A 25704-nucleotide genomic window follows, 5' to 3' on the forward strand; every position below is an offset into this window, starting at 1 on the left:
CTAAATGTAGAGAAAATTTAGACGACCACGGGTGTTCACTTCTCAGAAGTATCATAGTAATTATGCATCGATATGGACTAATTTTTCTAAAGTTGAAGACATATACATACAAACATCACATAGCAAATCTCAGCCGAATCGCAGGCAATTCACTCGTGCAGGCTCCAAAAATCTTCTTTGTAAATAGGGGTATAGTTTCAAGCAAAACCCTAACCTCTCTCTCCGAGATGCCGCAAATAAGCTGGGTGTATCGTCTACAACCGTGCATCGAGCCAAAAAACGAGCCGGACTATCGACTTACAAGAAGGTAGTGACTCCAAATCGCGATGATAAACAAAATACGACGGCCAAAGCGCGATCCCGGAGGCTGTACAAGACGATGCTGACGAAGTTTGACTGCGTGGTAATGGACGACGAAACCTACGTCAAAGCCGACTACAAGCAGCTTCCGGGACAGGACTTTTATACGACAAAAGGAAGGGGAAAGGTAGCAGATATTTTCAAGCACATAAAACTGTCAAAGTTCGCAAAGAAATATCTGGTCTGGCATGCCATCTGTACGAGTGTTTGAATAAACGTCTGCTGCCTTTCCTGAAGAAACACGGTTGTTCCGTACTGTTTTGGCCGGATTTGGCATCTTGCCATTACGGTAAAAAGGCCATGGAGTGGTACGCCGCCAACAACGTGCAGGTGGTTCCCAAGGACAAGAACCCTCCCAACACGCTAGAGCTCCGCCCAATTGAGAAATACTGGGCTATTGTCAAGCGGAACCTAAAGAAGACCAAAAAACTGGTAAGGACGAGCAGCAGTTCAAGGCAAACTGGCTTTCTGCGGCGAAGAAGGTGGACAAGGCGGCTGTACAAAATCTGATGGCAGGTGTCAAGCGTGAGGCCCGGTAATTCGGATTTGGAAAAGCGAAAGCCTAACTGAATATTTTTCCTGAATTTTATACTAATTGAACTTGAAAAAGAAATTTAATTTGATTTTTTAAATAAACGATTTCACCGATTTACACGCGTTTTCCCTTGACCAAATGTTGACCGTATCACCCTTTATACCTAAAATTTTTTCGATATGGCCCATTTGCATTACCATCCAATCTATCATCAATAAAAACTACTTGTGCAAGGCAGACAGATGGACATGGCTACAAAAAAATGGTTTTCCGATATAATCACGAAATTAATAGTACCAAAGAATTGATAAATATTCATCAAATTATGCTAGATTTAAAAATTGATTGATTTCTTCGGCAATTTCAATTAATTTTTTAATTGATTCAAGTAAAAATTTAATTGATTTTGGTAGCAAATCTCAATGAATTTTTTAAATAAATAATTTATTTATAATTATTTTACCTTTAAAGGAAATATATTTCTTGTAATTTTATATACATACAGTTAATATTCTTACGAATTTTTCGATTATTTATGGTTGGATATCTAGACTGAATTTGGATTGGATATCTAGACTAATTAAGTTGCATAATCTTTCATGTTAGGTCCACGGTGGCTCCCGTATACACATTTGTTCAGTGTATACTTAATAAACCATATTAAATCCTAAAAGTATCTACCCTTCTTTGTATGTGTAATTACCTTTAGCATAAAATATTTACCTCATCTAATGTTACTCGAGGATAACGCTCACGCGCCAAATGTAAAAATATTTCTTTGGTTTTACGCAGGAAATCTGGCGAATAACCTGCCAATACATTAAAATTATACATCCACGATGATGATGCAGCTTTGAAAACATTACACCTGAAATGAGATTTTGCCATTTGTAAATATTTAATATTCATTCACCTGGGGAAATCATGCTGGGTTTTTTTTCGTATATTTACCATATTATATGATGTTTCTTATTGACTAGAAATTCCCATGGATTAGGTTTGTGCCATGAATCATTGCCTGTAAATAAAATTAAAATATAAAATATTAAATCGATGTACAATTTGTATTCATACACTGCAAAAACAAAATTATAACATATATAATAAACAAAATTAAATGTGATAAGATATTTTAGAAGATTACTAGCGTAACCCGACCCGCTTCGCTGCGCCTCCCGAATCATATTTTCGTTAACTTAGTTAACTATATCCTTCGATCTGAAAACAAATTGAACTCTTTTAAAGAGTAGGGTCAGGGGAAGTCTGGCACAAAAACTGAAGTACTGATTAATCACTCCATGGTTTCCACACACGTGTCCCGTACATATCAAAAAACAAGTATATACGGCCGTAAGTTCGGCCAGGCCGAATTTTAAATACCCTCCACCATGAATCAAATATTAGGGTTTCCTTTGAAATTTCAGGAGGACTTGAGTATTTGAGGACACTTCCAGAAGATACATTTTAAGATTTCACCTATGAGGACTATATCAGATTCTGGATTTATAAGAACCATTTTTGTTTGAGTTTTAGAGGAATCATTAACATCTCTTGTAAGTGTGCAAGAAAATTATAAAATAACGTCTTGATTTGAAATCTTAAATCTGTAGATTTTCACCCAGAAGTAAAATCTGGAAATTTTACATTGAGTTTCAAGCAATTGAAGTCGGTCTATATGGAGGCATTAATAAAAGGACCGATAAAAACTTAATCCGATACACGTTTTTGTGAGCCTAAAATACCAGAATATTTACAATTTCAGGCAAATCGGATAAAAACTACGGTTTCTAGAAACCCAAGGAGTTAAATCGGGAGATCGTTCTTATGAGGGCTATACTAAAATATGGACCGATACTCACCGTTTTCGGCACACCTCTTTATGGCCCGAAAATACCTCTAGATTTCCAATTTCAGGAAAATTGGATAAAAACTTCGGATTCTAGAAGCCCAAGAAGTAAAATCGGGATATCGGTTTATATGGGGACTATACCAAAACATGGACCGATACTCACCATTTGTGGCATACCTCTTTATGGTCCTAACATAACTATAAATTTCCAATTTCAGGCAAATTGTGTATAAACTACGGATTCTATAAACCCAAGATTTAAAATCGGGAAATCAGTCTATATGGGGGCTCTACCAAAATATGGACCGATACTCACCATTTTCGGCACACCTCTTTATGGTACTAAAATACCTCTAGATTTCCAATTTCAGACAAATTGGATAAAAACTACGATTTCTATAAGCTCAAGATCCCAAATCGGGAGGTCGTTTTATATGGGGACCATACCAAAACGTGGACCGATATGGATTTTGGCACACGTATTTGTGGTCCTACAATACCTCTAGATTTCCAATTTCAGGTAAATTGAATAAAAACTCCGGTTTCTATAAGCCCAAGAAGTAAAATCGGGAGATCGGTCTATATGGGGGCTATACCAAAATATGGACCGATACTCACAATTTTTGGCACACGTATTTGTGGTCCTACAATACATCTAGATTTCCAATTTCAGGTAAATTGAATAAACACTCTGGTTTCTATAAGCCCAAGAAGTAAAATCGGGAGATCGGTCTATATGGGGGCTATACCAAAATATGGACCGATACTCACAATTTTTGGCACACGTATTTGTGGTCCTACAATACCTCTAGATTTCCCATTTCAGGTAAATTGAATAAAAATTGCGGTTTCTATAAGCCCAAGAAGTAAAATCGGGGGATCGGTCTATACGGGGGCTATACCAAAACATGGACCGATACTCACCATTTTTGGCACACCTCTTTATGGTCATAAAATACCTCTAGATTTAAAATTTCAGACAAATTGGATAAAACCTACGATTTCTATAAGCCCAGACCCCAAATCGGGAGGTCGGTTTATATGGGGACTATATCAAAACGTGGACCGATATAGCCCATCTTCGAACTTGACATGACAGACAGACAGACGGACAGACGGACATCGTTATATCGTCTTAGAATTTCTCCCTGATCAAGAATATATATACTTTATATAGTCGGAAATCGATATTTCGATGTGTTACAAACGGAATGACAAACTTATTATACCCCCGTCACCATTCTATGGTGGTGGGTATAAAAAACAAGTATATACGGCCGTAAGTTCGGCCAGGCCGAAGCTTATGTACCCTCCATCATGGATTGCGTAGAAACTTCTTCTAAACTCTGCCATCCACAATCGAATTACTTAAGTTGCGGTAACGCTTGCCGATGGCAAGGTATCTTAAAACCTCCTAACACCATCTTCTAAATTGTATGTAAGTCCATACGTGGTATATATTAAATCAAAAAAGATCGATCCAATACGTATATAATTCAGTTTGACAAAGTAGACATAAAATATTGACAAAATTTTCTACAGAAATAAAATTTTAACAAAATTTTCTATAGAAATAAAATTTTCACAAAATTTTCTATAGAAATAAAAATTTTGACAAAATTTTCTATAGAAAGAAAATTTTGACAAAAATTTCTACAGAAATAAAATTTTAACAAAATTTTCTATAGAAATAAACTTTTGACAAAATTTTCTATAGAAATAAAATCTTGGTAGATTATTTTTGGCTCGAGTGGCAACCATGATTATGAACCGAATAAAATTTGAACAAAATTTTCTATAGAAATAAAATTTTGACAAAATTTTCTATAGAAATAAAATTTTGACAATGATGAAAATTTTATTATGAACCGAATAAAATTTTAACAAAATTTTCCCTAGAAATAAAATTTTGGTAGATTATTTTTGGCTCTAGTGGCAACCATGATTATGAACCGATGTGGACCAATTTTTGTGTGATTGGACCAATTTTGGTATGGTTGTTAGCGACCATAATGTTAGCGACCACTAACACCACGTTCCTAATTTGAACCAGATCGGATGAATTTTGCTCCTCCAAGAGGCTCCGGAGGTCAAATCTGGAGAACGTTTTATATGAGGGCTATATAAATTTATGGACCAATTCTGCCACGGTTGTTAAAGATCATATACTAACACCATGTTCCAAATTACAACCGGATTGGATGAAATTTGCTTCTCTTTGAGGCTCCGCAACCCAAATCTGGGGATCGGTTTATATGGGCGCTATATATAATTATGGACCGATGTGGACCAATTTTTGCATGGTTGTTAGAGACCATATACCAACATCATGTACCAAATTTCAGCCGGATCGGATGAAATTTTCTTCTCTTTGAGGCTCGGCAAGGCAAATCTGGGGATCGGTTTATATGGGGGCTATATATAATTATGGACCGATGTGAACCAATTTTTGCACGGTTGTTAAAGACCATATACCAACACCATGTACCAAATTTCAGCCGGATCGGATGAAATTTGCTTCTCTTTTAGGCTCCGCAAGCCAAATCTGGGGATCGGTTTATATGGGGGCTATATATAATTATGGACCGATGTGGACCAATTTTTGCATGGTTGTTAGAGACCATATACCAACACCATATACCAAATTTCAGCCGGATCGGATGAAATATGCTTCTGTTAGAGGCTCCACAAGCCAAATCTGAGGGTCCCTTTATATGGGGGCTATACGTAAAAGTGGACCGATATGGCCCATTTTCAATACCGTCCGACCTACATCGACAACAACTACTTGTGCCAAGTTTCAAGTCGATAGCTTGTTTTGTTCGGAAGTTAGCGTGATTTCAACAGACGGACGGACGGACGGACGGACATGCTTAGATCGACTCAGAATTTCACCACGACCCAGAATATATATACTTTATGGGGTCTTAGAGCAATATTTCGATGTGTTACAAACGGAATGACAAAGTTAATATACCCCCATCCTATGATGGAGGGTATAAAAAATCGGACTACGTGCTGTTTCGTTTATATACAGATATAGGGCGGTTATGCAGATGTACAACGGACCGGCTTAACAAACGTCGGGTAGGGGGTGTTCCCTTTCAACAATTTTTTTGTTTTTTAATTGTTCTGTATTCAAATCGTTGGACAATCTTCTACATTTCTTGTGAATTTCAAGCGTGGTTTGTCGGAAAAAGTAAAAGGACTTAAAAATTGACCATATTAACATTTGTTAAAGTGTTGGACATGGAGAACATACCGGAAAGTGAAGATTTTGCTCTATTTTTGTAAAGGGACGTCACTTTCTCTGCAAATTCCAAGAAAATCTGTATCCTTCAAGTTTCATAGTGTGGGGCAAGGAGAAGGTTCCCGTCCAAATACCCAAAAATAAAGTGCACCATATTGATTTCATAACCTTCCCCTACGGCCTTTGTAAATTTGAAGTAAACTTGAGAATTGTAGTTTTTTCAGTTTTAGAGAAGGTCTACCTCCCCGTCCCAATATCGAAAAATGATATAACGTATATTGTGTAGACGTCCCAGAAAATCTCAAGCAATTTATAAGACCAATTTTTAAACAGCAGGGCAAGGGGATGCTCCTCTTCCCTTCCGAATATCACGAAATCAGATATCCATTATAATAATATAACCAACTCAACATACTCTGTAAATTTGAAGTTTCAAGTGGAAAGTTTAATTGTTTCACGGTATGTACTTGAGGAGAAATGAGGTCTCCCTGTGTCCTTTTTTCCCCCGAGCAAATATTAAAAAATCATATACCTCATATAAATTTCACAATCTCCCCCAAGTTCTCCGGAAAATTTCAGTAAGTCGACAAATTTTAGTTTTTTCACTGTACTTTAAAAAAGTCGGACAAAGGTAAAGCTCCCCTCCTCGACCAAATATCGAAAGTAAAATAGCTGTTCTTTGCCTAGACGCCCCTTTCAACCTTCCCTGAAAATTTCAATGAAATCGGATAATTTTGTTCCAATTTTCAAAAAGTCGGGCAAGGGGGAGGTCCCCCTCCACGTCCAAATATTAAAAAAATCAGGTATCCCATAATAAATTCATAACCTCACGACGTGTTCTCTGTAAACCTCAAGTAAATCAGAGAATTTTTGTTTTTTACTATACTTTAAACCAAAATTGTATAAAGGGGTGGTCCACCTCCGCGACCAGATATCAAAAAATAAAGTAGCTGGTCTTTGTCTAGACGTCACTCCTAGACTTCCTTGGAAATTTCACCCAAATCGGAGAACTTTAGCCCAATTTTGAAAAAGGCGGGCAAGGGGGATGTCCCCCTCCCCCACCAGATATAAAAAAATGACGTACCCTATTTTCAACCGCATGATTACCCTATGGGCGAGATAAATTTTAAATCGAAAAATTGTATAGCGAATTTTCGCTTTAAATAAAATCTTTTACATTTCAAATGAAACCTTTTTCAAATCAAAGAAACCCATTTACAATTTAAATGAAACCATTGAGTACATATGTATATTCAGTTTCGAATCCGATTACCGCAATTTGCCAAAAACGACTCATTGTTTGGAAAATATTATGGAAACTTCGTTCCTTGAAAACGAAAACTCTTTTTTTTTTGTAGGATCTTGTTTCAGATTGTTCGACCGGGGTTTATCCATAGGGTTTGATAACTTTAGTGAATGGTAATTGGTACAGTGCCACACATAAGTATTGGCACAGCACCCTAAAGGTTGATACGATCAAAATTTGGTCAATATAAACTTGACGTATTTCTTTCAATTTTGCATTTAAAAAACCTGAACACCCCTCATTTTGAAGGTGTGTGTGTAGAATGTTGCTCCTATTTTGATTTTGGAATTCACTCTTCAGTTGTCAAAATGCCGTCCATGCAAGAAGAGCAGCGTATCAAAATTTTGCTCGCGCATCGCGAAAATCCGAACTACTCGCACGCAAAGCTGGCAAAATCGCTAAAAGTTGCCAAATCAACCGTTACAAATGCAATTAAAGTGTTTGGGGAACGTTTGTCGACAGCCAGGAAGTCTGGATCGGGGGGAAATCGAAAACCGGAAGCCGCTGAGACGACAAAGAGAGTTGCCGGTAGTTTCAAGCGAAACCCTAACCTCTCTCTCCAAGATGCCGCAAATAAGCTGGGTGTATCGTCTACAACAGTGCATCGAGCCAAAAAACGAGCCGGACTATCGACTTACAAGATGGTAGTGACTCCAAATCGCGATGATAAACAAAATACGATGGCCAAAGCGCGATCCCGGAGGCTGTATACGACGATGCTGACGAAGTTTGACTGCGTGGTACAGGAGTTTTATACGGCAAAAGGAAGGGGAAAGGTAGCAGATATTTTCAAGCACATAAAACTGTCAAAGTTCGCAAAGAAATGTCTGGTTTGGCAAGCCATCTGTACCTGTGGCTTGAAAAGCAGCATTTTCATAGCTTCCGGGACTGTCAACCAAGAAATTTACGTGAAAGAGTGTTTGAATAAACTCTGCTGCCTTTCCTGAAGAAACACGGTTGTTCCGTACTGTTTTGGCCGGATTTGGCATCTTGCCATTACGGTAAAAAGGCCATGGAGTGGTACGCCGCCAACAACGTGCAGGTGGTTCCCAAGGACAAGAACCCTCCCAAAAAGAAACTTAATTTGATTTTTTAAATAAACGATTTCACCGATTTACACGCGTTTTCCCTTGACCAAATTTTGACCGTATCACCCTTTAAACCACATAGTGGCTAGGGTATTTGCAAAAAAATGTGCCTACCAGAAATATTGATTTTAAGCACCATAAAATATATACCGATCGACTCAACCACCTCCGGAGTCAGTTTAGCCCTTGGTGTCCGTCTGCCGGTCCATCTATTTGTTGTTCGCAGTATTCAGGTGACAGATTTTTTCTAAATAAAAAATGATCTAGATTCTTAATATTTTAATTTTGAAACAGTTTCATATCACTTTTAATATGTGGGTTTTAAACAAAATTGTTTGGTGTGCCAATACTTATGTGCGCCACTGTATATACACATTTTTTCTGCGTGTACATGCAAAGAATATTTTTTTTGCGGTGATATTTATTTATTGGATCTTAATCATACATCAGTATGAAAGCTCAATGTTGTTATACAAAAAAATATTTTAAATAAACAAATGTACAATTTAGGTAATCATAAATGTGCCTTTACACTGAAAAGAATGATTTCTTTTCTCAGGAACGAAGTTTGCTTTTGACAGTACAAAACTTTATTTACAAGCCAATAAAAAGATCAGAGTCAAGTTTTTTAAACACTTGCTCTTAAAGAAAATTATTTGCTCTTAAAGAAAATATTTTATAACAAATTTAACATAGCGAAAAGTGGTAGACGAAGCAATCGCGGTTGCCACAGTTGCTAGAATTCTGCCACAAATGGTAGATTTTTTACTGTTTGGTAGATTTTGCTAACTATTCCTCTCCAACTAACAGGTACTTCAATTTTCTATAGAAATACAATTTTGACAAAATTTTCTATAGAAATAAAATTTTGACAAAAATTTCTATAAAAATAAAATTTTGACAAAACTTTCTATAAAAATAAAATTTTCACAAAATGTTGTAAAGAAATAAAATTTTGATAAAATTTTCTAAAGAAATACAATGTTGACAAAATTTTCTAAAGAAATACAATGTTGACAAAATTTTCTATAGAAATAAAAGTTTGACAAAATTTTCTATAAATTTAGTAACTTTCCCTTGATGGTGCAAGCTAAAATCATTATAACATTTAAAACTCGACACATTTACAATTCGTGGAATATTTATACACTCAAAAAATTGTCACATTTCTTTCGAAGAAAACATTTTTTCACACTAACCACAAAAAATTTGATCAAAAAACTTAAAAATAAAATTTGTTTAATTTTGGTAGGTTTTTCTTCAAATTTTGATAGATTAATTTTGGCACGAGTGAGAACCGACAAACCGGTAAAAATTTTCTCTTTTCTTGTTTTTCTGTGTCAACTGTCATACAAAGAAAGAATTATGTTGATATATTTATCCGTTCAAAAGTTGCAGAATTATTTCCAAAAAACGATTTGGAACCACTGTGCGGCTGTTGAATTGGTGGACATCCGTCCTATGACAAGCTTATGTTAAATTCATCGCTTCTGGGCCAATTTTGCACCACTTCCAAATCCAAAAAAAAAAAAAAACATTTCCACTACTTTTTTGGCGACACATTTTTTGCTGGGAAACAGAATGTAGTCATGGTGATTTGTGAAGCAGACGGGCAGAGGGAGATTCACGTAGCTTTTCGACATTGCAATCCATCGACAACGATAAAGGTTGATATGATGCCTTCGGCAACCATTAATATGCCAATCCCAAGCAAACGTAACTTGTCTAACTGAAATATCCTGAATTACTGACATATTTTTTCACCATATCTGGTTTCCTACTCTACTTCACCCTTGCAATGGGAAATGAAATAAACATTTTCGTTGTGTACGAACTTGTTAGATGCCAAAGGATGTAAGAATAATTCACTTTCATACCCTTGGCTGTAAACTAAGTTTTGACGATATAATTGGTATCGAAAGAGGATGCTGATAACCAACAATCATATTGAGATATAGTACTAAAGTAATGGAATGAATGAATATTCAATATCGTTATTCGATTTCGATTTCGAGAATATCATGAATTAATATCATGAATTGAATATAACCTATTTACATATATTTACTAGGTAATGGTTACAGAATGCCACTCTGGTGTCATTGATGATTGTTCATTGAAACGCGAAATTAATTGATCCAATTATTATACCCTCCATCCCTATATAAACCGACCCCCAGATTTGATTTCTGGAGCGGTTGAAATTGTTTAAGTTATGTTAGTATATGCTTTTTAAGAACCATGCAACAATTGGTCCTTATCGGTCCATAATTAAAGGGTGATACGGTCAAAATTTGGTCAATATAAACTTGACGTATTTCTTTCAATTTTGCATTTAAAAAACCTGAACACTCCTCATTTTGAAGGTGTGTGTGTATAGAATGTTGCTCCTATTTTGATTTTGGAATTCACTCTTCAGTTGTCAAAATGCCGTCCAAGCACGAAGAGCAGCGTATCAAAATTTTGCTCGCGCATCGCGAAAATCCGAGCTACTCGCACGCAAAGCTGGCAGAATCGCTAAAAGTTGCCAAATCAACCGTTACAAATGTAATTAAAGTGTTTGGGGAACGTTTGTCGACAGCCAGGAAGTCTGGATAGGGGGGAAATCGAAAACCGGAAGCCGCTGAGACGACAAAGAGAGTTGCCGGTAGTTTCAAGCGAAACCCTAACCTCTCTCTCCGAGATGCCGCAAATAAGCTGGGTGTGCATCGAGCCAAAAAACGAGCCAGACTATTGACTTACAAGAAGGTAGTGACCCCAAATCGCGATGATAAACAAAATACGACGGCCAACGCGCGATCCCGGATGCTGTACACGACGATGCTGACGAAGTTTGACTGCGTGGTAATGGACGACGAAACCTACGTCAAGGCCGACTACAAGCAGCTTCCGGGACAGGAGTTTTATACGGCAAAAGGAAGGGGAAAGGTAGCAGATATTTTCAAGCACATACAACTGTCAAAGTTCGCAAAGAAATATCTGGTTTGGCAAGCCATCTGTACCTGTGGCTTGAAAAGCAGCATTTTCATAGCTTCCGGGACTGTCAACCAAGAAATTTACGAAAGAGTGTTTGAATAAACGTCTGCTGCGTCTCCTGAAGAAACACGGTTGTTCCGTACTGTTTTGGCCGGATTTGGCATCTTGCCATTACGGTAAAAAGGCCATGGAGTGGTACGCCGCCAACAACGTGCAGGTGGTTCCCAAGGACAAGAACCCTCCCAACACGCCAGAGCTCCGTCCAATTGAGAAATACTGGGCTATTGTCAAGCGGAACCTAAAGAAGACCAAAAGAAAACTGCTAAGGACGAGCAGCAGTTCAAGGCAAACTGGCTTTCTGCGGCGAAGAAGGTGGACAAAGTGGCTGTACAAAATCGGATGGCAGGTGTCAAGCGTGAGGCTCGGCAACTCGGATTTGGAAAAGCAAAAGCCTAACTGGAAATTTTGCCTGAATTTTATACTAATTGAACTTGAAAAAGAAATTTAATTTGATTTTTTAAATAAACGATTTCACCGATTTACACGCGTTTCCCTTGACCAAATTTTGACCGTATCACCCTTTAAGCATGTCCGTCCGTCTGTTGAAATCACGCTAACTTCCGAACGAAACAAGCTATCGACTTGAAACTTGGCACAAGTAGTTGTTATTGATGTAGGTCGGATGGTATTGAAAATGGGCCATATCGGTCCACTTTAACGTATAGCCCCCATATAAACGGACCCCCAGATTTGGCTTGCGGAGCCTATAAGAGTAGCATATTTCATCCGATCCGGCTGAAATTTGGTACATGGTGTAAATATATGATCTCTAACAACCATGCAAAAATTGGTCCATAATTATATATAGCCCCCATATAAACCGATCCCCAGATTTAACCTACGGAGCCTCTTAGAGGAGCAAAATTCATCCGATCCGGTTGAAATTTGGTACGTGGTGTATGTATATAGTCTCTAACAACATGCAAAAATTGGTCCATATCGGTTCATAATTATATATAGCCCCCATATAAATCGATCCCCAGATTTGGTTTGCGGATCCTCTAAGAGAAGCAAATTTCATCCGATCCGGCTGAAATTTGGTACATGGTATTAGTATATGGTCTCTAACAACCATGCAAATTGGTCCATATCGGTCCATAACTATATATAGCCTCCATATAAACCGAGCAAAATTCATCCGATCCGGTTGAAATTTGGTATGTGGTGTTAGAATATGGTCTCTAACAACCATGCTAGAATTGGTCCATATCGGTCCATAATTATATATAGCCCCCATATAAATCGATCCCCAGATTTGTCCTCCGGTGCCTCTTGGAGGAGCAAAATTCATCCGATCCGGTTGAAATTTGGAACGTGGTGTTGGAATGTGGTCTCTAACAAACACGCAAGAATTGGTCCATATCGGTCCATAATTAGATAAAGCCCCCATATAAATCGATTCCCAGATTTGACCTCCGGAACCTCTTGGAGGAGCAAAAATCATCCGATCCGGTTGAAATTTGCAACGTGGTGCTAGTATATGGCCGCTAATAACCATGCCAAAATTGGTCCATATCGGTCTATAGTTATATATAGCCGATCCCCAATCACACAAAAATTGGTCCATATCTGTTCATAATCATGGTTGCCACTCGAGCCAAAAATAATCTACCAAAATTTTATTTTTATAAAAAATTTTGTCAAAATGTTCTATAGAAAATTTTGTTAAAATTGCAATAGAAACTTCTTTCCAAATTTTACTTCTATAGAAAATGTTGTCAAAATTTGATTTCTATAGAAACTTTAAACTTTATTATATACGTATTTAATCGGCTTTTCTTAGTTTAATATATACGACGTATGGACTATGTAGTATATAAAGGGTGATTCTTTTGAGGTTAGGATTTTCATGCATTAGTATTTGACAGATCACGTGGGATTTCAGACATGGTGTCAAAGAGAAAGATGCTCAGTATGCTTTGACATTTCATCATGAATAGACTTACTAACGAGCCACAACGTCGAATTTTCAGTGAATGGGCCCTAGAAAAGTTGGCAGAAAATCCGCTTTTTTATCGACAAATTTTGTTCAGCGATGAGGCTCATTTCTGGTTGAATGGCTACGTAAATAAGCAAAATTGCCGCATTTGGAGTGAAGAGCAACCAGAAGCCGTTCAAGAACTGCCCATGCATCCCGAAAAATGCACTGTTTGGTGTGGTTTGTACGCTGGTGGAATCATTGGACCGTATTTTTTCAAAGATGCTGTTGGACGCAACGTTACGGTGAATGGCGATCGCTATCGTTCGATGCTAACAAACTTTTTGTTGCCAAAAATGGAAGAACTGAACTTGGTTGACATGTGGTTTCAACAAGATGGCGCTACATGCCACACAGCTCGCGATTCTATGGCCATTTTGAGGGAAAACTTCGGAGAACAATTCATCTCAAGAAATGGACCGGTAAGTTGGCCACCAAGATCATGCGATTTGACGCCTTTAGACTATTTTTTGTGGGGCTACGTCAAGTCTAAAGTCTACAGAAATAAGCCAGCAACTATTCCAGCTTTGGAAGACAACATTTCCGAAGAAATTCGGGCTATTCCGGCCGAAATGCTCGAAAAAGTTGCCCAAAATTGGACTTTCCGAATGGACCACCTAAGACGCAGCCGCGGTCAACATTTAAATGAAATTATCTTCAAAAAGTAAATGTCATGGACCAATCTAACGTTTCAAATAAAGAACCGATGAGATTTTGCAAATTTTATGCGTTTTTTTTTAAAAAAAGTTATCAAGCTCTTAACAAATCACCCTTTATTACGGTATTAGGAAGTTTTACGATACCTTGCCATCGGCAAGTGTTACCGCAACCCAAGTAATTCGATTGTAGATGACAGTCTTCAGTAGAAGTTTCTACGCAATCCATGGTGTAGGGTACATAAGCTTCGGCCTGGCCTAACTAACGGCCGTATATACTTGTTTAAATTAATTTAATTTAATAAAAAAGTGTAAGCAAAAAATGCGTTTTAATTAAAATTCCATTATTTTAAAGAAATTTGTTCTTAATATTTCGTAAATTGGGCATTCTTAATCTGAAGATTCAATATTTCTGTTCATTTAGGGATAATTTCCTCACATCAAAAATGTGTTTCTTTATGGAAATTTTGCCTTAGTCCAAATACATACGAATTTAACGGAGGGACGCAAATTTCCAAATGGTGTGTTCTAAATTTAATAAAAACATTTTTGAAGCAAAGATTATAAACTTTATTTTAAATAAAATGCCATTATTTTAAAAACATTTGTCCTTAATATTTTGTCAATTGTGTATCCTAAAATTTAGGATATATTAACAAAGCTATTCAGGTACAAATAAATATCAGTTTAAAAATCCAATTTATAATTTATTAAGTTCAAAACAAAAACCACGATAGAAAAGTCTCAAAACGAATCTTAGCTTATATTTTAAGGTTTGTTGTCCTTAATCGAAAGATTCAATATAACAGTTAATTTAAGGATTCAATTTTTGAATCAAAAACCCTTTTCTTTACTATAACGAAAATTTGCCTTATTTCAACGATTTTAAAGGAGGGACGCAAATTTCAAAGATTTGTTTTCAAAATGTAAAGAAAGCAATTCAAATACTATGACCATTCTTAAAAACAATCCTTTGTTTTAAAGAAATTTCTCCTTAGTATTGCGTATTCTAAAATGTAGGTTGCATAATATCTCATATTAGGTCAATATTTTTTTCAGTGTACTTACCAATTACATCCAGACCCATTTCTGAACATTTCTCTGCTAGAAATTTTCGCCTTCTCTCCATGCGCCTTTCGACTTTGAGCATATCGCTTTCGGATAACGATTGTATTGCTTCATCCGGTATGAGAGGTAAATGCGTTTCATTGATGTACTAAGAATTCACGCCAACAACGAGCACCACACCAATCACAAAGATTGAAAAGTAGAGATAAAGAAGATAGAGAAAATGAAAATTTAATTACATTTCAATTCTAGTAGCATAGCAATTAAATCGTTGCGGGTGGGATATGGAGGTCTGAATAGATATTGGAAAATGATCAATTTCAGGGTATTAGTATCATGCGTGACTTGTATCAGGAGGATTGAATGAATGAATGGAACATTGAATCGATGAAATAATTGAATTATAACTTCCACAATTGCAAACAAATGAGTTAATGGCACGATAACAATTAATATCAACAATTAAAAGGCATGCAAAGACATCGAATGATTCTAAAATGGAAATGTAGTGACTTAATCAATACCCCTTCCCGTCCCCATAGGAAGCCAACTAAAATTAATAGATATTTAGAGTATAATATTGTTATATTGGGAAAATCCATTAACTGATTGGTGCGATCATATTCGAAGAGCAAATTAACATCACATAACATTTTGACTGCCGTCCTATTTATCTAGGTTAGGTATAGTGGGTAGCCCGCTATTTCCGACTCACTTAGACTATTCAATGCGATATTAGAATGGTGTGCTTCTCTCTTATCACTGAGTGATGACCGGTTTAAAGTTTAGCTCAATGACAAAGGACCTTCCAACCTTTCGCTCCCAGACCATGGACATTCCAACGGCACTTAGCATCATCGCACTCAACAAGCGTCAACCAATGGAATGACTTAACCCTTATACTACGTTGGGGTCATTTGATGACCCATGTCGTATTTGTCATCACCGCATTTCTTATTGTTCGAATATAATTGAAAATTTCTATCACCATGAATTGGTGACATATATCACCAATTCATGAATTGGTGCATGAATTGGTGACATATGCTGAATTCATGCTGAGTAGTAAAAACTTTTAATTATAATCCAACAGTAAAAAATTCGGTGATGAAAAATATGACCTAATACCCAGTAGTATAAGGGTTAAAGGAGGAGGAGATTCCTTGCTTCATTTCTACTGCCCAATTGTCATAAAAATCGCTGGACTCCAAACGGCCATAATTCGTGCCAAAGGTAGCCAATTCGAGCAAATCTAAATTGTTTCTAATAGTTAATGTTATTTCCGACATTTTTTCTTTTAACCAATAAAATAAAAATTGAAAAATGTAGCGTTTTATAAGACATAATAAGAACCAATTTCCCGATGTAACTTATTCAGGTCCATGTTTATCCGAACTACTTCAAGTTCGTTAAATAGTTTCAATTTAAGTGGACCGATATGTACTTAACCTCATAGCCTAATGTCATTCGTATAGGACATTTTTTTAAACTATTAGTTTAGGTTAGGTGGCTGTCCGTTGCATCAGGCTCACTTAGACTATTCTGTCCATTGTGATACAACAGTGGTGAACTTCTCTCTTATCACTGATTGCTGCCCGATTCCATGTTAAGCTCAATGACAAGGGACCTCCTTTTTATAGCCGAGTCCGAACGGCGTTCCATATTGCAGTGAAACTACTACTACTACTTAGCCACCGTGGTGCAATGGTTAGCATGCCCGCCTTGCATACACAAGGGCGTGGGTTCGATTCCTATTTCGACCGAACACCAAAAAGTTTTTCAGCGGTGGATTATCCCACCTCAGTAATGGTGGTATATATAAATAAAATCGACAGTGAAATGCAGAAAACATACTTATTTCGCTTAAAATTGTAAGAGGTATATTGGTGAACAATTTTTGACTTTCCAAATGGAATAAAGTGATTGTTTTTCAGATATTTTACAGACACGCTGCCTCCATCGAAAATAAAAACACTGGCTGATAGACGCTGCAACATGTAACTTGTCACTTTTAAATCAACATCATTCTATTATTAATGAAAAAATTATGTTAAATAGGTTGTGATAGTGGTATAAATGTTATATTTATAAGAATTTATAAATGTTTAATCAAATTAATAAACATCTAAACAATCATGTTTTACTTGACCACAATGATTCTTTTACAACTATCTTAATTGCACTTTTTCTGATTGTTTGAAGGGGCTCTTATTGGCGTCGTTCTAAATTTATTAAAAAGGCACCTAATAATTGCACTCATGCGATATTTTTTTGTAGTAACTTGGAACAACTTCTCAATAGTGACGGCGCTTTTCCGACGAGTTTTGGATGTCGTATACGATTGTTTTCGACGTGGTGGGGATTCTCAGAAGCGCCGTCAAATTCAGAAAATGTTGGCAGGGTACACTCAAAGAAAAAATACTTTCCTCCGGAAGGAAATTTCCAAATTCGAGATGAATTTATGGCAAACGTTGCAACGATTTTTTCTAATCTTTTTTATTTGTTTTTAACAAAAATGTTTTTGAGTCAAAAGAAACCTTTATTTTTCAGTGTAGGGACTATTGACGCAACTGAGAAGACAGCTACGAACCTGGAAAATTCCGATCACACGTATACTGGAAGATTTATCTATTCTTAGGAACGACATTTTAGGCAAACATAGTTTAATTTTGAAGCTAAAATACTTTCTTAAAATCAAATATTATATATTAGAGAGAAGCCAATAGCTTTAGTTGTAGTTGTATTTTATAACAAAGCGCAATTTCGTTTGTCTAAAATTTTGTTCCGGTACAAAGCTACACAGAAAATAGCACAAAATTCCATGCCCACATCTTGAAGTCTGTCTCAACGTATTTGAAATTACAAACGTTTACAAAAGCCGGAAAATTCCAAAATTTGAGAGGAGAATTAATGGAAACGTGTACGTCCCCAGTAATATGGTGTGTATCAGTCCATGTCTTGGTACAGTCACCCATTTTGACTTGTTGGGCCTCTAAACACCGACATCGATTTGCCTGAAATTGGAAATATGTAGGCATTGTCCCCATATGGACCGATCTCCCGATTTTACTTCTTGGGCTTCTAGATACCATAGATGGTATCCGATGAAACTAGAAATCTAGAGGATTTTTTAGGTCCACAAGGACCTGTTTAGAATTTATTTGACGTTATTAATTCTTTTCAATTGTATGAGTAAATTTCGTAGTTTGATAGAAGAAATTGGTGTACAAAATTGCAAGATTATCTTTAGTGACAAATGAAGTTCTAGAAGGGCGCATTTGTATAATTTAAAGAAATAATGAACTATTTTGTGAGGAGTACGTAAAGAATTTTTGAGGATACGTACACTCAAAAAAATTACTTGGATCCAAAGATTTAAGGGTTTTGGTATCTATTCCGAGACAAAGATGCGGCTTCTTTAAAATAAAGACTTTTTTTGCGACCTATCTGGCTTAAAATCTAGGACCAATAAAATTAAAATTAGGAAATCTAGAGGATTTTTTAGGACCACAAAGACCTGTTTAAAATTTGGTTTATATCGATCCATGTTTTAGTATTAGACCGATCTCCATATTTTTTTTCTTGATCATCTAGATACCATAACTTTTAACCGATTTGCAAGAAATTGGAAATGTAGAATGATTTTGGATCCAAAAATAGGTGCGCCAAATATGGTGTGTATCCGTCCATGTTTTGGTATAGCCCCCATATAGATCGATCTGCCTAGTTTTCGTCTTGGTAAAGGCATGTTTGGTCCACCAATTAGTCAGTCGAATTCAGATTTTGTCATAAGAAATACTCGTATTCAATTCTATTCAATTCCTGATATATTTTGTTTTCTCTTGTTGTTAATTTTTATAGTATCGATAAAACAGCTGATTATACCCAAAAATGTTACTAATTATTCGGTTAAGTACTAACGATTATTTCACTATTATATTTACAGACACACACAAACTAATTCTTCATCCGAAACGAATTTTACGACCAAGGTACCCTTAGCCACGTTTGTCCCTAACGAATTTTGTTTAACCTGAAGGAAACAACATTAACAGCAAAAGCAAACTTCGTTGATCTAAAACTTTGTTTTATGTGTACGGAACTTTGTTTAACCCGAATGAAACAGCTTCAACAACAAACGAAAACTTCGTTTTGCGTGCACTGACATAAACTGTTATTTGCTCTTAAAGGAAATACCATATAACAAAAGAAGTTTTTGTTTATATAACAATTCGGTTAGTGGAAAAAATGTTATTGTTTGCGCAAACGAACAGGAACCTCCTTTGATACATTGTGCAATACGATTTCTTAAAATATAATTTGTCAACTTTAGTACTGAATGATAAACTAAAAAATAAATAATATTACGTTTTAGTACGAAGGTGGGGGTGTTTAAGTGAATTAGTGGAAATGTTTTAGATATTGGCATAGTTACTTTATCATATTTGGAAAATCTTTTTTTCGAGTTCCCTGTGGCTGCTATTGTAAGATCCTTATTTTTACCAAGTAACATGACGGGATAGCGAAAAGACTGATCGGTAAAATGGTCCTTGACTTTTGAGGCCTAAAAATTTGAAAAGTAATTTTTGTTTAGTTCGAAAATGCCAAAGAATTTTTCATTAAAAAAAAAGAAACGAGCTAAATAGTAGCTAAGGGAAATATTTGTATGTAAATAAAAGAATGTTTGGCTAGAAACCAATAGTTTTTCGATAAAAGCAGCCATTACTACAAGAGCTTTAGTGGAATGAGGGTGAGGTGTATATGTAGCCAAAAACAAAAAAAAGATAAAATGTAAATGAGCATTTTTACAGTGCTAACTTTGCTATAGGATATAACAAATCGGTTCATTCAGCGTGGGATCTGTGAAAATTTTTTGTAAGTTACAAGTTATGTGAATCAGAATTTTACATGTGTTTTCCATTTGCACCAGAATTAATTTTACTAATTATTATACCCACCACCATAGAATGGTGATGGGGGTATAATAAGTTTGTCATTCCGTTTGTAACGCATCGAAATATCGATTTCCAAGAAATTCTAAGACGATATAACCATGTCCGTCTGTCTGTTGTAATCACGCCACAGATTGCAATAATGGCGCTATCGTCCTGCAATTTGGCACAGATTCGTCTTTTGTCTCCAAGCAGGTCAAGTTCGAAGATGGGCTATATCGGTCCAGGTTTTGATATAGTCCCCATATAGACCGAACTCCCGATTTTACTTCTTAGGCTTCTAAAATTCGTAGTTTTTATTAAATTTGCCTGAAATTAGAAATCTAGAGGTATTTAAGGAAACAAGTGTGCCGAAAATGGTGACTATCGGTCCATGTTTTGGTATAGCCCTCATATAGACCGATCTCCTGATTTTACATCTTGAGCTTGTAGAATCCGTAGTATTTATCCAATTTACCTGAAATTTGAAATCTAGAGGTTTTTTGGGACTATAAATAGGTGTATAGCCCCCTTAAAAACCGGCCCTCCGATTTGGGGTCTAGATTCTAGAACCGCCATATCGACCGATATAGAAGGCGCACTGATCATGAAAATTACTGGAAACTATATGTAAAATTTACAGATTATACTTCTCGTAATCATTTAAATAATGGGGGGTAAAAATGTACAGATTTTAGATCAAGGCGTTATTTAATCATTTGCTTGCACACTTACACGAGATGATTATGATTCGTCTAAAAATCAAACAAAAATAGTTCTTATAAATCCAGAATCTGATCTAGTCTTCATAGGTAAAATTTTTAAATTTATCTTCGGGAAGCGTACTGGTTGAACTGATCTGCTTGGGAAAATATTTGTCATAAATCCTCCTGACATTCTATATATAATCAAGTAACCCCCTACGACGAAGAATTTTCAAAGGAAACTATTATATTTGATCCATGGTGGTGGATATTTAAGATTTGGCCCGGCCAAACGTACTGCTGTATATACTTGTTTTTTTGTTATACTCGCCACAATAGAATGCTGATTAACACATGGGAATATCAATACAATATAATGATGTTCGTCTGGGCGTCTGTCTGTCTGTTGTAATCATGACAATCCTATTTGCACCTACGTCGCTGTGCCCCGATCGCGGGCTCAACTTCCAATAAGGATCTTGCCATTACATGTCTAATCAAATAATATCTCCTTAATTATTCACACATTATGCCTAAAACATAACTATGTTACGTATAAATTTATTAATCACCCCATTTTTCATTTGTAATTTTTGTGTTGAATATTTCGATAGAGCAATTTTTTTAGACACTGTAATGTTTTTTCGAGAGCTATTTTAGATCCACAAATAAGAGAGTTGCCTTTTATATGCCGCACAGAAAAAACCGTGAACCCATCATAAAATAAGTAATTTGCCGAAAAATAAGTAAATATTTTTCGGCAAATTCAAGAAAATTTATTTGAAGTCATTAATTCGTTTCACTTATTTAAGTAAATTTTGTAGTTTGAAGGAAGAAATTGGTGTACAAAATTGCAAGAATATCTTTAGTGACAAAAGAAGTTCTAGATGGGCGCATTTGTAGTAAAATGTACAAAATTAAAGAAATTTTGTTGTTTTTGATTTCAGCTTAAAACCATGCATTGACTATGCCACAAGTGTAGCTTAACCAACAGAGGAAAAGAATATTTGTCAAATTTATTTGGGCAAAGCCCTATAGACTGCAAGATGGTTGGATGGAAGCACGTTTCGGAATTACCACATTCCTCATCAGCATCCTCTACTTGCAGCAAAACTATCAACCAATTATCAGAATAAATTCAGGCAGTTCACTAAACCCAAAGTGAACCGCACTTGAACCTTCCGAAAAAAAGATTCATGATAACCGGCTTGTGCCGAAATAAATTTGTGCAAACATATCTCTATTCCATTTGCCACTGTCAAATCATCGATTTGAGTGCAGTTGACTGGGTTTATTTCTAGCGTGCTTCCTCTTACTTCATTCGTTTTGTTTTTTTATTGTTGGTTTATTCTTCAATCATTTTGTTGTTTTTGATTTCAGCTTAAAACCATGAATTGACTAAACTACAAGTGTAGCTTAACCAACAGAGGAAAATAATGTTTGTCAAATTTATTTGGGCAAAGCCCCTACACTCAAAAAAAAAAGTTTACTTGGATCCAAAGATGTTGACCTTCCTTTAAGGATTTTGGTATTGATTCCGAGCCAAAGATGCGGCTTCTTTAAAATAAAGAATTTTTTTAGCGACCTATCTGGCTTTAAATCTGGGGTCAATAAAATTAAAATTAGGATACAGATCTCAATTATCAAATGTTCATTCTCTTTTATACTCTTTATTCATAAAGGTAATCACGTACAAACAAATGCCAGTTTAAAAATCCAAATCATAACTGATACTTCAAAATAAAAAATGTTTTCTTTCTTTAAACCAAAGACACTAAATCTTCAAAACACAAGGCTTAGCCGATATTTGAAGCGTTTTTATCTTAAATCTAAAGTTTCAATATTTCAGTTAATTTAAGGACAATTTTTTTAAATCAAAAATGTGTTTCTTTACTTTAAGGAACATTAGTCTTAGTTCAAAGGCATGCGACTTTAACGGAGGGGCGCAAATATACAAAATTTGTGTCCTAACTTTAATGAAACAAATTTTTGAAGCAAAGATTATACACCTTATTTTAATTAAAATTTCATTATTTTAAAGAAATTTATTCTTAATATTTTGTAAATTTTGCATCCAAAAATTTAGGTTGCGTAATCTTTAATATCACGCAAATATTTTTTTTCAGTGTACTCAGAACGTTTAGATATACGAGTGCTATTTTTGTTGTTTACAGTAACTTAAAAGATTCAACTTGTCCAAAAAATGGAATTAAATGGTGAACATTTTCATGCGATTATTTTTTGCAACTTTCGACGTGGATTTAGGTTAGGTTATGCGGCTGCCCGATGTGTCAGGCTCACTTAGACTATTCAGTCCATTGTGATACCACAGTGGTGAACTTCTCTCTTATCACTGAGTGCTGCCCGATTCCATGTTAAGCTCAATGACAAGGGACCTCCTTTTTATAGCCGAGTCCGAACGGCTTTCCACATTCCAGTGAAACCACTTAGAGAAGCTTTGAAACTCTCAGAAATGTCACCAGCATTATTGAGGTGAGATAATCCACCGCAGAAAAACTTTTTGGTGTTCGGTCGTAGCAGGAATCGAACCCACGACCCTGTGTATGCAAGGCGGGCATGCTAACCATTGCACCACGGTGGCTCCCCGACGTGGATTAACTCAGTGTTTATCGATGGTATGGTGAATTCAAGCGAGGTCGCTGTTCAATCCAAGACGAATTTCGTGAAGGTCTTCTAAAATCAGTTGTTGTTCTGGATACCATTGATGAGGTGGACCAACTGATATTGCAAGATCGTCATGAGATAAAGTGGGACCAGTATACATTAAATATAGCACGACCGTCAAAAAAATCTGTTTGCGTTGGATCCCACACAATTTGTCGAAAGAAATGCTATAAAAATACGATCACGGTGCTTCAAACCACGTCTATAGCACCGTGACATGATGAATCGCAGATTTACGAGTATATGCCCGAAAGTTCGACACTTGAAGAAGCGTTCAGAATAAGACGTTTCGTATATTCGTAAAATGTTCTACGTAAAATTTACGAAAATCAATGAAAATTTCGTTGTTTTAATGAAGAAGTTACGAAGATTAGTTAATGAAGAATTCTTCATAAAATTAACGAAGAGATTTCTTTCGGTGTAGATTTTAATAAACCCGTGTTGGGCAAAATTTACATTTTTCTTACTCGTTTTTATCAGATTAACGGTCAATTTCATGTAGCTTCGTTAGGCTTTAACTGCCAGTTAACAGAAAATAAATTGCAAATATCTTCTCTCTGGTTGACTTTAACTGAAAAATTTTCAGCAGTTTAGTTTCTAACTGACATATGCAATATATAGGCAAGATGACAGATATGACCATAGTGCGGTTTAAAAGTTCGTTAACTAACGTAGCACTAACGGAGCTTCATGAAAATGGGGGTAAATACAAAAATTACCAAACGAAAAATTAAATTTATATATGTCAAAAACTAAGGACATTTTCGTTTCGCAAAAAATATATTGCCCTGGTGCACCCAGAGAAGGAATATGATCACCTCAAACATGTTTTAAGAGCAAAATGTTATTTTTGGGTGGTGACCATGTAACATGGTTTTCGCAACCATTTTTTTTCTCGGAAATCATGTATCTGATTTCGGCAAGTAGGTTATATTTGACGAGAAAACAACATTTTAGTGACAAACATGTTACATGGTCACCATACAAAAATAACATTTTGCTCTTGTTTGAGGTGATCATATTCCTTCTCTGCGTGTGTTACACTACTTTGGGGGAAGTATTTTCGCCCAAATGATAGAGTCATTCCAAATTTATTGTTAATTCATAATATTGTGACGGATACAAGATCCGAAATCTCTGGCAGGGTCATAGTTTACAATTAATCTCGAGAATGTTGCACCTTTTTCCCAATCGAAGTCGCCATAAGTATTTTACAAAGGTTTACGACGTTTTCGACGTGTAGTAAAATACGTCGTAAATGTATATCAAATACTTCACAGTTTTCGACAGACCACCGATCCATTTTCGTTCAGCATGAGCTGGCTTTGTCGGCCGTTTGAAGACCATAATTCGTGCCAAAATAGCCAATTCGATCAAATCTACACTGATTCCAAAATTTGATGTTATTTGCAACATTTTTGCTTTTGAGCAATAGAACTTAAAACAAGTATATACAGCAGTAAGTTCTTAAATACCCACCACCATGAATAAAATATTATAGTTTCCTTTAAAATATCAGGTGGATTTTATAACAGAGAAGTTCAACCAGTACACTTCCCAAACATAAATTTAAAGATTTTACCTATGAAGACTACATCAGATTCTGGATTTATAAGAACCATTTTTGTTTGAGTTTTAGAGGAATCATTAATATCTCTTGCAAGTGTGCAAGAAAATGATGAAATAACGCCTTGATTTGAAATCTAGAATCTGTAGATTTTCACCCCCATTATTTAAATGATTACGAGGAGTAAAATCTGGATATTTTACATTCAATTTCAAGCAATTTTCATGAACAGTGCGCCTTCTATACCCTCAAGAAGTTAAATCGGTCTAAAGGGTGATTTGTTAAGAGCTTGATAACTTTTAAAAAAAAAAAACGCATAAAATTTGCAAAATCTCATCGGTTCTTTATTTGAAACGTTAGATTGGTCCATGACATTTACTTTTTGAAGATAATTTCATTTAAATGTTGACCGCGGCTGCGTCTTAGGTGGTCCATTCGGAAAGTCCAATTTTGGGCAACTTTTTCGAGCATTTCGGCCGGAATAGCCCGAATTTCTTCGGAAATGTTGTCTTCCAAAGCTGGAATAGTTGCTGGCTTATTTCTGTAGACTTTAGACTTGACGTAGCCCCACAAAAAATAGTCTAAAGGCGTCAAATCGCATGATCTTGGTGGCCAACTTACCGGTCCATTTCTTGAGATGAATTGTTCTCCGAAGTTTTCCCTCAAAATGGCCATAGAATCGCGAGCTGTG

General features: G+C 36.0%; 1 protein-coding gene across 4 annotated transcripts in view; it reads right to left on the minus strand.

The window, feature by feature from the left end:
- LOC142233163 (carbohydrate sulfotransferase 11) overlaps positions 1-25704 on the minus strand; it is a 74352-nt gene that overhangs the window by 12620 nt on the left and 36028 nt on the right. For 3 of the 4 annotated variants that reach the window (XM_075303981.1, XM_075303982.1, XM_075303984.1), the window contains exons 3-6: positions 19562-19690; positions 15127-15274; positions 1847-1913; positions 1619-1763 (exon numbers count right to left, since the gene is read on the minus strand). In XM_075303981.1, the coding sequence (XP_075160096.1) occupies positions 1619-1763; positions 1847-1913; positions 15127-15274; positions 19562-19690 (489 nt within the window). The remainder of the gene's footprint in view (positions 1-1618; positions 1764-1846; positions 1914-15126; positions 15275-19561; positions 19691-25704) is intronic. The other variant, XM_075303985.1, reaches the window with a different exon arrangement.

Source organism: Haematobia irritans, chromosome 4, assembly GCF_050003625.1.
Source record: "Haematobia irritans isolate KBUSLIRL chromosome 4, ASM5000362v1, whole genome shotgun sequence".
Taxonomy (NCBI): Eukaryota; Metazoa; Arthropoda; class Insecta; order Diptera; family Muscidae; genus Haematobia; species Haematobia irritans.